The sequence below is a fragment of the Cicer arietinum genome, chromosome 1, assembly GCF_000331145.2.
Source record: "Cicer arietinum cultivar CDC Frontier isolate Library 1 chromosome 1, Cicar.CDCFrontier_v2.0, whole genome shotgun sequence".
Lineage (NCBI taxonomy): Eukaryota > Viridiplantae > Streptophyta > Magnoliopsida > Fabales > Fabaceae > Cicer > Cicer arietinum.
In genome coordinates, this window is record NC_021160.2 from 11,871,265 (window position 1) to 11,885,585 (window position 14,321).

Below are 14,321 nucleotides of genomic sequence, written 5' to 3' on the forward strand. Positions count from 1 at the left end.
CAGGTCTATTTTGCGAACTGATATAGTGTTATGTGTATGGACCATCCAATGCGTCTTTTATATTGTGTTATGCTAGAAACCCAGGAACGGAAAAAATTGGACTGTCGAATTAAGATGGGACAGTATATATTGACTTTGTATTTTAAATTTGATTTAGTTGGAACTCAAGCTATACTATCTTAATTTCAATGTCTAGATTGTGTGATTGCACCACATGCATAATTCTGCAGGGAATTTAGATCCATGAATGACTCCAATTTGTTCTGGTTGCTCTTCTTTCAAGCCATCTCTTCAATTGTAATATTTTCACTTCCTAGGCATTATGAATGGTGTTGTAAAGCTAAGCCACCACAATTAGTTTGGCTGTCTAACAGCGACTCATTTGCATTGTTGTTGGACTTGTTCGATGGCTGTTGTTGCAACTGTCATCAACAATGCATTATCGAGCCAACAACCACTACTAAATGATTCCGAGTTTTTTCCTTCCAATTTTCAAATATCTCATGTTCTTATGCCATCTTTCCTGTGCTAGCTAGTGGAGGATTGGGAAGTGAAATCTATTAAGGTTGATTTGATGATTTTAATTAATGAATTAGGACTAATGTTTGCAGTGGAGGTTGGAAGGAGGAATGCCTTGGAGTTGATTTACACAAGGACAATGCAATGAAATATGGAATACCGTTTCGAGTTTGAATCGCATTCTTCATTTTGCCTAAAAAACATTCAAAATTAAGTGTTCTCGAGCATAGTTTTTTAGAAAGATGTAGTGAGAAATCTCCCCTTTAGCAGATCATTGAGTCACATTTCTATATTAGTGAAGGTCATGGATGAAATACCCAAAGCAAAGAGTTACTCTTGTATTTCGGACATGGTGAAATTTGGGGTCACTATTCATCTTTCATTGCATGTGAAATTTGGGTCACTATTCATCTTTATTTTGGTCCCTAGTTTCTAGGTAATATATGTGTGCAATTATCTTTGTAGACATATATTAAAATGTCAAGCCAACAAAAATGTCATCTGAGCTAGCTTGATATTTGGGTTTATGTTACAAACATTATCCAGTTAAAACTTAAATGTCGTTAATCATAAAGATGAATTTGACGAGGCATTACAATTTCACGAACCAAATTGAAGGTTCATTAGTTTTCTTTTTCTGAAAATCAAGAGGCAAAAGTCATTAAAGAAATAAAAATTACACATTAATCATAAAGAAAGATGTTGTCCATTTTTTAGAGTATTTTTTGGACCTATTATCCCTTCCTTTTTAGGTCAATCCCTTTTTCCTTCCAAACATTGAACTTCTTCTCATCACCAATAGCCCAAAACACAAACTCTTGGTTAATTACCAAGTTTTAACTAAAATTTTTAGCTTGAAGGATTTGTTGCTTTAACTAAATAACCATCATTTATCCATTCTAACTCTGTTATATCTGTTATATTTTCCACAGGCACTTGCCTTCAAAGATAAATTCATGTGAACCAAATTCAGGAGGTCAAATACACTTTCTTGTCTTCCTCAACAGATTGAGCCGAAATCAGTCGGTCAAGTCTAGTTCTTAAAACATTGATCTTGAGAGCTTATTCTTAACATTAGCTATGAAATACTGAAAATTCATTTTCCTAAGAGCCTTCCCTTTAATAGGAATACTCAAATACTTGCCCAAATTGTTAGTCTCTCTATAACCAAATAAGTTCACATTACATCTCCTAATGTCAAGAGGAACAATTTTTAGGAGAAAAAAACAAATTGGTTTGATATATACTAACCATCTGACATGACATTGCAAAAAATTAATCAAGGATGCCTCTGATTTTTTTTTTAATGAGCACAATGGTAGCTTTTCTAACGAGCAACACATCATCCACAAACATTAAATGGAAAATTTCTCAAGTTAGATCTAATTCAAATTTCAAAATTTATTTAAAATATAGAACTAATTCAAAATTTATTTTACAATATAGAACTAATTCAAAGTTCAAAATTAACCTATGTGTACTAAGATATATCTATGTAAGGGAATAGTTATCTAAACCAAATTATTGATAACTACAAACAAAAGAAAGTTGCATATCATATTCTCCGGTCAAAAATGAATTGAAGAATTCCAGAAGAAAGAAAAAAAAGTGAACTCTACATTAAATTGTAGTTTCCTTGTTGTGGCAAGGAGCTATGAGGATAACTAGGGACAGGTAAAGGATCTCCAAATGGATTATGAGCACCCATAATCTGCAATTGTTGAGGGTATTGAGTATGAGGTTGTTGATGAGGGACCATTGCCATGTTTTGATGATATTGATGCTGTTGTGGTGAAAACATCATTTGTTGTTGTTGGAACATCATTTGATGTTGTTGTTGTTGTTGAGCCAACATTGCCATTTGCACATTGGATGGAGGTGCTATGTTTTTTGACATTGCAAATGGATCATGTTGATTATAATGATCAAATGGATTTTGTATAGTCATTTCTTCATGTCCATAGCCTGCATTTTGAAGTTGAAGTTGTCTCCTTGCATTTTCATCTTCATATAAACTGTCTAGTAATAGCTTGTCAAAACCACCAGCCTGAGTCCAAAAGAACATAGGGTTAAAAAAATATTAAATGTTATTTTTCTTTTAACATGATGACATGTATGGTTACTCATCAGTAATATTGCGTACAGAAAAATTAAAAAAGGAGATGAAAACTAAAGGATGACAAGGAATTCAAATTTGTATATCAAAGAGACAAACCATTCTGCGATCCGTCGCTTGACTGGTATGGTTGCTTGGTGTTGCAACTAGAGAAAGTTCCCAACCAGTAGTCCCATCAATGTTACTCAAAGCAAGATTATTTGAATTATTTCCTATATAAAATTTCAAAACCTTAGATTTTGATCAAGTATCCAATAACAAGTATAGTTTAATTAATTGTAGACATGATTGACACATGAAAGAAAAAAAAAATCTATACAACTTTCTTAGGTAGGCTCAAGTCCAAGGGAGTATATGTGAATAAGGACGAGAATATAGGTGTCCTTGAGTATTTTAGAAATACTAGTTGTCATGAAAATGACATTATTTTTTATAGTCCATGTCTAGTTTCAAATAGCAGGTACAGTAGCAGTTGCAGTTGCATTCAATATGGACTAAAAATATCAATTTTCTTTGACCAATTTTTTCTTATATTTAAGACTGGAGGGAGTATTGCAGTTACTACAATGTGCATTGAGGTCATTACAACATAAATACTGAAAACAATGTGTGCAAGATGGTGATATGTTTGTCAACACTGTTACAACCACAATATTGCGATGGCAAGACGTGATGCCGTCTGCAATTTGAAACTATTAACAGCATGTAAAAAGACATGTACTATGACAAATTTTTATTGTAGGACTTACCACCAGGTGGTACAATTGCAAGAGCCAAGGCATTGCTTTCCTCTAGTTCTACAGCTTTGGGGTTTATTTCATTTAGCCCCTACATAAGTAGACAAATATATATTATGTAAAGCTAACATCAGAAACATGCACACGACTTCAGATTGAAGGTGTGCTGGTGTCCGACACGACACATGTGAATTGTGATTACATCCAATACATCTATTTTTTTAAAATTATTACTGGTGTAGACGTATCAGTGTCGTGTGTGTCAGTGCTTCATAGGTGCATACATCGTTAGTCAAATAAGATGATAACCAAAACATACCAGCAAATCATCAGTACCATCAGTTGATATCAGTGGAGGAAGCTCAACCTCCTCTTCCTGAGGTTCTGTTTCTTCATCAGGTTCTTCCTCATTGACTTCCTCATCTTGTTTCTCATTTTCTTGTTGAGGCTCTTCGGGTTCTTTTGGTTCTGATTCTTCATCAGGTGATTGATCATTTTCCTGATACTCCTGTGTCAAATGACATTTATTTAAGAACTGTGTTACACTAATACTTTAAGGTCATATATGAAAGAATACCTAAAGTTGAATGTATTAGATCAAGTTATTTTATGAATAATTAGCAGCTATGAAGTTTTAAAGATAATTGTTGATGCTTCATTTTATTGAACATAATGCAACAAATGCATACTCCATGTGCCACCAACTCCAATATCATCAATATTATAATTTGTAATATTGTGGAGTTGAGTTTGGATTGAGATCACAATTATTGAAATTTATTAGGTTACGAAAAGATGCATATGGGTTCATTGAAGTTCATATACAAACATGACAATCATGAAATATATAATTCACAAGTATAGTATAAGGAATTTGATTATCTTTTTGTTCTTACCAATCTCTTGTTCACAGAGCCAGACTGTGGTGCTTCTCTAATATATTCTTCCATTGTGGTAAGGAAAGAGGGAGGTGGCTGCTTATTGAATTAAATAGCTTCATGAGTTTCTTTAGCTTATTGTATCACCTGAAGTGCTTCTCGGAAATGAAATATAAACAAAAATTGTAATTCAAAAAGTTGATGTGTTGAAGATTAGATACATCAACTTTTTCAGCTACTATTTTTGCTTCTCTTTCATTATGGAGGGAGTATATACTAAGATCCATTTGATTCGCAAAATATCAAGGTAGTAGACACTAGACATGACAAAAATATTTGGTCGAAGTTTGATTTAAAAAGCGGACACGAGACTAGATAAAACCTCAAACAAAGTTGTCCACCAAACACCATACAAGATGAAAAGTTATCCGGTAACTTAAAGGTCTATCTTGTATTATTCAGTCTAGTACTTATTCTTTTGCAAATCAAATGGACCATAAGAAACAAAAGGGACCTGTTTTAGTATCGGAAACTGGAAATTCCTAGCAAGGTCCAAGCCTTTGCAGTATTCATAAAATTCGGCAAGACTTTCAGCCTGCATAACATAGGATGAAAAAATCACAAGCTCATTAATGATTTATTTTTTGGTAAATCTAATTGAGGAAAAGATTCAATCAACAATGGAAAACAATAAGATTTTTTCTAAAGAAAAGCATTGTTACAAACCTGGTTGCCAGCTCTTTTATATATATTTAAAGCCTTCACTGCATCATGTCTTGATGTATCAAAGAACTGCAATTTATATTTGTACAATTTAATAATCAAGTAACCTAATAAATTTAATAAAAAATTAAACTCAAATGAACACTAACCATGTCCACAAGATTGATGATTCCATCATTTAGTGCACAATATATTTTGAAGCTCTCTTTCAATATCTAAATGACATAGCCAATAGCAACAAAAATAGTAACAAAAAGATACATACTATTAAGTAAAGATATCCCAAATTAGTGCTAAGGATGAATTAGGATGCAAATATTGTGAATTATAAGAATTTAAATACTAAAGATGAATACCAAGGCCAATGCATATTGTACTAGATAATTGTTATAAGCACATCCTTCTGGCTGCAAAATGTTAAAACAAATCAAATGTTATCTTAAATTCAAAATAATGTAAAAATTTCAATCACAAGAGATTATGTATGATACAAAAAAATGCACATAAAAAAGTTGACGTTGTTTCAATTAACTCATACCTGACAACCAACAAGACGAAATAGAAGTTGTTGCAATGCAGGTAGTTGTTCCAACAGATCATCATTAGCCAACGATCGAGTTCTGCTATGCGCCTGTCAAACCAGAAAGTTAGCGATATTCGATCCAAACATAAACAGAAAAATTTGGATGTGAATGAATACAAACTTTAGTTGAAGCCGGCGATGATTTTACTAATCGCTCCGATTCGATGTCATATTTAAGGATTCTAAAACATTCAAGTCTTTCTTCTAAAAATAATGCATAGGTTCTAACCCATGCAGAACAATCCCAAGCTGCATAGAGAAATTTAATTAGTTAAGAAATGAAACTATTGATATTGAATAAGAAAATGATCTGCATAGTTAAAATAGTTGTAATCAATGAATAGTCTAAAGAGCTAATTTACCAAGAGGGCTTGAGTCATCTTTAAAATTTGATATTTGAAGAATATGTCCGCGGCGTGAGTAGTTTAGAAGCTCTTCTCTGAATGTAGGATCACCCTCTCTCAATGTCCTATGAATCACTATCAATGTCTTTACAGCAACCTGTCAATTTTTTAATCAGTTTCAAATGAAATGTCATAGGGTGATGATTGAAGAACAATCATTTTCTCAGTCATTGGATAATGCATTGGAACTGCAATCAATATCCAACGACTGAAATTTAATTGGATCAACTGAATCATTTTAGAGGATCTGAGATAGTATTTTTTTCATAAAAAGAGAAGCATACATAACAAAACTTTTGACAAAAATATTCAGATAGGTAAAACTTTCTACCATGACATATTAAAGAAAAATTGAGATTTTAATATCAGTAATAAATTTTTGTTGATGTCAAACAACATCTCAAGCAACTAAACATGAAAATGAATTTACTATCCAACTTCGCGTCTTTGAAAGTCTCTTCGATAGTTTATGAATGCAGTATGCCACATCTGCTCGTGGCTGATGTGCCGATGTTGCATAGAATATTTCTGCATCAATGAACAATTTAAGGAAGATTATACATGTTAAAATCAACTTTGCAATGTAAAAGAAATTCTGATCAATATCTTAAAATTGACATTATATTGTAACTTTTTCTTATATTTTACTACAATATTATACATCTGTATAACATGAAAAATGTTAACTTTGTTAATTGAAGCTTCTTGAGATGAATGTTGATACAAACTCTCATGAAACTTGTGTTAAACAAATTTCATGGTGATATAGAAAATAAAAACACAAATCATAATTTATATTGAAAAAAGAAATTGAGAATAATAATATGTATATTGACTCACTTCGAACATGACGTTCTTTTGGAGGATATTCATTATGATTGGTAGCTTTCACAATGGCAACATCCAACTCCTTCAAAAACAAAATGAAAACAAATTGAAGAAACTTTGATGGAAACATAAGAAAAACAATTGAAATTATTTTAAGAAATGAACTAGAGATTCATATTCATATATAATACACATATATGTGCATGTGTACATACATGCAAGATTTTAAATTGTGATCACTAAGATAACTGCAGATAAATGTAGTCACAACAAATTCAAAAAAAATAAAAAATGATGTTATGACTCAAATTATGGTCGCAGATCTTTATTTAAAATGTTAAGTAAAATGTAGAAATAAAATTACCTTGTATTCACTATTGACTTTGGCAAGGCCAACCTTGGTGGAGTCCTTAAGAGCTCCATAGGCTTTCCTAAAGCTTGTAAATGTTCCCATAAAAAATGGTTTGCTTTTTTGATTTTGTGATGAAGGAAAGAGAGAAAGAAGAAACAATAATAGTGCTTTCTTGTTTGTTCTATCTAAGTAAAGGGTAGAATGGTACTTTCATGTCTGTTGGGGTTAACTAATTTATGAATTTTAACGAGAGAATCAGGTTACATCCTATGAAAGTTTCTGTAGCATCAAGTGGTTGATTTTTAAGAATAGTAAAAACCGGGTTCTGTTTTGTTGCCACTTTAGTTTACCAAAATGCCCTTTTTTATATTTTAGTTTTATAGAATGCTAATTTGAAAAACAATTGCTTGTAATGTGGATTATTGGATTGTAGTCTATCAATTTATTCGAGATATAATTCTAATCATTTCAAATTTTTATTGAGTTTTTCAATAGATTTATTTTTAAATTTAAATTGTGATAAAATACGAGTAGACAATGTATGATTAACAATGATATAGTTTCATTCATTTAAAAATATTATATTAGATATATTATTGTTTTAAGATCAATTGTTTGATTGACATATCAATTATATTTAGAAATTTTGATATTAATTTATGATTATTTTTTTTATATGAATAAAATACGTCAAAATTAATAACAACAAAATAATTATATATAATATTAATTTTGACGTATTTTAATAACATGAAATAATCATATATTAATATCAAAATTTATAAATTTAATTTATACTTGTACTAGAATAACTTTTAATCCAACAATTGATTTTAAAATATGATAATTTTGAATAAGTATAATTGTTACTGTAACTTGTATATACACACAAACACTATTCAAAGGGAAGTTGAACACCCCATTTATTGATATTCAAATTGTAGTGTGTCATTGCAAGAGACTAACCATTCATTTAGATTCGACTATGATTAGTATCTTTTGTTGTGTTATTCTCCTTGTTCAAGTGATAACAATTGAAAGAAAATTCATTATTTTTTTTTTTACTCAAACAAGCTCATGTCTTTTCATTAATAATAATAGAAGAAATACAATCAGGTTTATAGTTGCTTGCAATTGATCTCAAGTTTCATCTTCATTGTCTTCATCTTCCATTATTTCCAATATGTTCCAACTACTAAAAATATTCCTTTAGTATTCCTCAAACAAAACCCAACACCTACCCAATTTTGGCGTCGAAATTTGTTGCGTCTATGTTGTTCTCGGGTGTTGTTGTTGATCCTCCAGAGTCTAGCATAAGATCTTGTGTTATAACATTTGCTTTCTTCCAAACGTAACACTTTTCAAATATACAAAGAAAACAAGCTGAAAATGTGGCTCTATGTCCATTTGGTACACCATACAAACTGAAATTCACTCCATTCCATTGTTAGGGATAAATTTGGACGGAAAAAATTCATTTTGATTGAATTTAAGGGTAAAAACGGATTTGACTGTCCCGACTTTGTCCCGCTGATAAAGTTATTGTTATTTTTAAATTTTATATACTTATTTATATTTAATATATTTAATATTTTTAAAATATTATAAATTATAATTTCATCTTTAAAAAAAGTTATTTTAATTTTATTTTTCTATAATTATTATTATTTTATTATATTAATTATAATAAATAAAACTTTTAAATTTATTATTTTTTATATATGAATAACTGCAAAACAAGAAAACTCGAATCTACGTAGAAGATAAATAGAGATTTAAATTTTAAGTCTAATAAAAAAAAAAAATAGGTGTTTGTGAGGTATACTGCCGCTCCCTGTTGCTTAGCTGTGCTCCTTAACCTTTATCTAGCAGGGAAACAATTTCTTCAAAGGCCCCACATCAAGATATATGTTAACTATCACAAAGCTTCCTATGTCAATGAAAGGTTTGTAAGAAAAAGGTAAATAAAAGTGTCATAAGGAAAGGTAAATAAAACCAATGAGAGGGAAAATGCTATGTAATATGTGGGTTTATGTGGTCTCTCCAAGCTTGGTGAGATCCTTTCTGTAATATGTGGGATTATGATATTAGGTTATTTATTTATTTATTCAACATTTAATTTTTTTTATTTTTTTATTTTTATTGTATTTATTACATTACCGTCTTTATTTCTTTTTCTCTCAAGTGGTCAAATAAGTATTTGGTCGTACATCAAACTTTTTCCTTATATATATATAAGTCTTATATTCATTATTATATATTTTTTTTATCATTCTTATTCAAGCTTAGCATTTTTCTTCTATTCTCTCTTTCCATAAGAGTATCTATTGTTAATATTGTATTAAAGAGCATGGTTCGACTTTGTGTTCATTTTTGGTGCTTTGTTTTATTGATTGCATGTTCTGTTGGTTATGCTATGTAATGAAAATAAATTTAGAAAGTGAATGAGATATAGAGTTATGTTGATGAAGCCTCTAAAAAATCACAAATAAAAAGATGTGATATATTCAAAGGATTTGGAAAGATGAGATGTTAATAATTTGAAAGTACTTATTGGGATCAATAATTTTATTTCTTAGTCGACATATATACAACTTACGAGATATGATATTTTTAAGAATGTTTGGAATAATTTAAAACACTTCTATGTTCAATTTTATTTTGTGAAACAATATCAGTTGGAGATTACATTTATGCTCTTAAGTAGAATAATATGTCTATTCAGAAATTTTATTGTATCATGAATAATATTTGGGATCAATTGATTTTTATGGAATCGGCCGAATTGAAAGTTGTTAGAGTGTATACTGATTGCAGAGAAGAACAATGTTTGGTTCAAATTTTTATGGCACTTTATAATGATATTCAAGGGGCATCATGGGACTATTTTACATCACACTTCTCTTTTCAATGTTGATTATGTTATTAATGAACTATTAGTAGAAGAAGTTCGATTCAAGTTTCACTCTCACTCGCATCCAAAAAAAGAAATTATCTCATTTTCCCTATCTTTTATTTGTTCATTTTCTAACTAAGGAAAACCTCAAAAGAAGGTTGATGATGACGAATGTGGTTTTCGTAACGAAAAAGAACATTGGAAAGCGTAGTGTGCAGAGGCTCCTTAATAGAATAGTGTTGTTGAAACAAATCATTGGCATATTGTTGAAATTTATCATTCTCTTTTGTTATCTTTTTCTGTTTCAAATGCGTTTTTGGGTGAAACAATTATAATTGTTGTTCATGCTATTAATAGAATTATGTCATTTCACACCTCAAATTTTTCACCATTTGAAAATTTGTATGGTTGTGCTCTTGATTTTTTGTATTTAAAGGAATTTGATGCTTGATAGCGTTTCAGCAAGTGTACTGAATCGTTGCAAGGAATAATTAAAACTGTAGTATCGAGTGTCGAACTCAAGGATTGCGTTTTACTATCGAATTATATTTAATTACTGAAATTGAACAAAAATTTTCCGAATTGATTGAAATAATATTTGAAATTAACAACAGTAATAAAATTGATCCTTTATAATGAGAAAAATGTTAGGGATGAGTTTCACTTCGAATCCAACCTTAGTGTCTAATTTGATCCTAGTTATTGAATTCTTTTATTGAATTATTACTGAATTCTCTTTATTATTCTTGCCCTAATGTCTTAGTGACAAAATCTTTAATTCCAAAGTAACCCCTAATTCCTTAGTAGATTTAATATTAGAATTAAGCATTACCGTATAGAAATTCTCTTGTAAATTATTGCTTTGCAACTAATTTAATTGGTTTCATGACCTGCACCTATGTCTAGACTACAAATTCATGAATTTCTCATCTCAAGCATTCGTAAAGTCCACTTCTGTTTCAAAATACAAATCGTAGAACATTTTAATGTTGATCAAGCAATAAAAAGCATTAAGCACAAAGATGAGAAAAATATTTCAATAAACTCATTCATATAACTAGAAATCAAATCATAAAAATAAGGGTTTCATCTTGTTACACTCATCCCTAACAAATAGGGTTTAATTACTTATGACAGAGATAAAAGAGATAGAGATTAGAAAAGAATTACAAGAAGGATTCATGAATGATTCTTGATAAAACTGCTTCAATGATGTTAGAAACGGCCGTCTTTGAGTTTCTATGCTAGGGCACAAGTCTCCCAACTTCCCAAGAGTGAAAAAGATCCCTAAAACAGTGAAAAATTGCGTTTTTATGGTTGCTGATGCGCGTCGCGCGCCCCAGGCGCAGGAAACACGCTCCAGGCGCGCATGGACAATGTTGAATGGCAGGAAACGTGCCTCAGGCGCGTCTGGCGCGCTTCGAGCGCTCAACATCTGATGTCCGACGTATATTGCATTTTTCGTCTCTTTCGAGTCTGAATTTGGTTCTGGTGTATTCATGAAAGTTATAGCTATGGATCTTAGCTTTCATTTGCACTTAGTTTGACTCCAATTTGACATCTACAACTCCAGATATGGATGAAATACTCTACATAGGTCATGTTGATTTCTCACCAAAATTCAGCACTGCACTAAAACAAAGTAACAACACAAAACTCCGAAAAATCCCTACTTAATCAAGGAAATAATAACATAAATGTTTCATTAAATCAAAGAGCTAAAATCAACAAAATATATCAAATAACTCATTAAATTAACTAATGATTAAAGATAAATAAGACTAAAAACAATGAAAAATATGCATATGATGAAGAGTCATCAATGCTATTTGTTTTGTTCTTCGTCCATAGGTAAAGCATAGTAAATTGTCTTCTTCTTCTTCTGCTATTTTTTTTTAATTGGGTACGAAAATAGTCAAAAAGATTATTGTTGTTATGATCCTTTTAGTAAAAATCTATATGTTTTGCGTCATGTTTCTTGAGTACATACCATTTTACGCTCTTTCATGTCATTCATGCCCTCTTACTAGTTTTGAACTTATTGATATCAACCCTTTTTGTCTTTGGCAATGATGTTTTTAGTGATTGTAATATTGTGAATTGTAGAGTTGACTCAACGGCTAATTCACATACACATGTCTCTTTTGTCCCTATGGCTACCTCATACCCTCTTATGATTGGCGATCCTCCACCACATCCTCATTATCCTTATTGTGAGCATCAGTCTACTCAATTTTTTGATTTTGTTTTTTCCACTTACTCTGCTTCATTTACATGTTTTCTAATTTCTATTCACAAATTGTTCGAACCTTCTTCCTATAAAGAAGTTAGACCTTTAGCATGCACATGTCTTGCCCAAAGTGAAGAATTTTGCTTGGTGTGTATGTTCGAATGTGGTCTCAGTTCGTTCCAAGCTTAATAAGAAAGGGTTGCTTGTGATACAATGTGTGCACTCTAATGAAAGATGTTGAAACTGCGACACACTTGTTCTAGGATTTTCCCTTCTAGCGTTGATTGTTGGAGATATGATAATTTATGGTTTGTTGAGCTTACAACGTTGTTACGCATGTCCCTTAGGTGGTATTTGAATTGTGTAGGTCGCAACCACAAGAAAAGCTTAGCAATATTCTGATACTATAAAGGAGTATTTGGTAGTAAATGAAAACTATAGTTTTAAATAATATTAGCGAAATAGTTTATCAAGTTATGTCAAGTGCGAAGAAGATGTAGAGCGATTGAAACTTGGTGCAGAAACAGTCACCACGCAACAATTGAGTCGTGTCAATTGCAGCTGACATAGTTTAGAGTCAACAACCCCAAGGCAAGGTGAAAATCAATATGACTGCTACTAGCACTCCGATTGACATAATACCTTGATATTGATTCAATAATCATTGAAGTAGATGCTCAAATTGTGAGGTTTTTTTTGTCAATACCCCATATTGTAAAAAAATTTATCAAACTAATATCTTTTCAAAACTATATATCAAAATATAATTTTTTTTCTTCCTTACCAGTTGCATTTACAAATTGGCGACTTCTTTAAGGAAGCTCGTGTTTGCAAATGTGACTTTCATAAGCAATTTTTCAAAAATAAAAAAAAAAATTAATTTTTTTTTTCAAATTAACAAAAAAGAAAGACATATATTTATATAATTCATAAAAATACATAAACACAAATTTTAAATTACATAAATTGACTAGAGTTGTCTATAACCGACATAGTCCGTATTTTTTTAACATTTTTTTTTTAATTTTTTTAACACATATATATATATAATATAATTCATTCATAAAAAACATAATTAATTTTACAAAAATTACGATAAAATTAATGTAAGTAAAAAATTTAAGGTATTCGAGTTCATTTTAGATGCAACCTTACTTACTTACAGAAAAAAATTGAAGCATAGTTGAAGTTAGAAAATAATAAGAAGGTATCTAATATAATTTTTCGACACCATGTCTCTTTTGGCTATTACTTACATTAATTTTATCATAATTTTTATAAAATTTGTGTTTCTGTTTTTTATGAATGAATTATATATATATATATTAAAAAAATTGAAAAAGTGTCAAGAAAATGCAGACTATGTCGATTAATTGGTCATACTCGAAAATATTGTTCAAATGTTACATGCAACTCTAGTCAATCTAAGTAATTTAAATTTCGTCTTTATGTATTTTTATGAATTATATATATATATATATATATATATATTATTTTTGTTAATTTAAAAAAAAAAATTGTGAAGAAGTACTTAAGGAACTCGTCTTTGCAAACGCGGACTTCTTTAAAAAAGTAGTCATTTGTAAAGGAGATCGAACTTCTTTAAAAAAATAGTCATTTGTAAAAGAGACTTGTAAGAGAAAAAAAAAAGATATTTTGATATATAATTTTAAAAATGAAGTAGTTTGATAAAAAAAAAATTGGTATCAGAACTATTAGGAAAAAAACCCCAAATTGTTAGAATAGTTTCCACCTCATGTGGATGATGTGTCTAAATACTCATTCTTTTACACAAACAACCATATCTATATTTAAATCCATTTTTTTATATTGAATTTCATCTTGTGTTGCGAATATTATTGGATATTGAAATGAGTATTTCTTAGTATAAAAAAGGTGAATTTGTAAAAAATTATAATTTTTTTATAAGCAGAAAAATAAAAATAAAAATAAAATAATAATAATAATAATAATAATAATAATAATAATAATAATAATAATAATAATAAAAAAACGGGTTATCTTCTTCGAGTCGGGTCACGTAAATGGGTCAAA

The 14,321-nt window shown here is 30.1% G+C and overlaps 1 protein-coding gene across 1 annotated transcript; it reads right to left on the reverse strand.

The window, feature by feature from the left end:
• Positions 1-1,978: 1,978 nt before the first annotated feature.
• Positions 1,979-7,419, reverse strand: LOC101509776 (putative clathrin assembly protein At5g57200). The gene is made up of 15 exons (XM_004487933.4): positions 7,153-7,419; positions 6,801-6,870; positions 6,391-6,488; positions 5,919-6,057; positions 5,678-5,805; positions 5,512-5,604; positions 5,330-5,380; positions 5,123-5,188; positions 4,977-5,042; positions 4,765-4,845; positions 4,269-4,346; positions 3,692-3,880; positions 3,385-3,463; positions 2,735-2,847; positions 1,979-2,566 (listed from the first exon to the last, which is right to left on the reverse strand). Exons 1-15 carry the CDS (start codon positions 7,240-7,242, stop codon positions 2,135-2,137), a joined length of 1,773 nt encoding a protein of 590 aa, XP_004487990.1. The 5' UTR covers positions 7,243-7,419; the 3' UTR covers positions 1,979-2,134.
• Between the last annotated feature and the right edge of the window lie 6,902 nt (positions 7,420-14,321).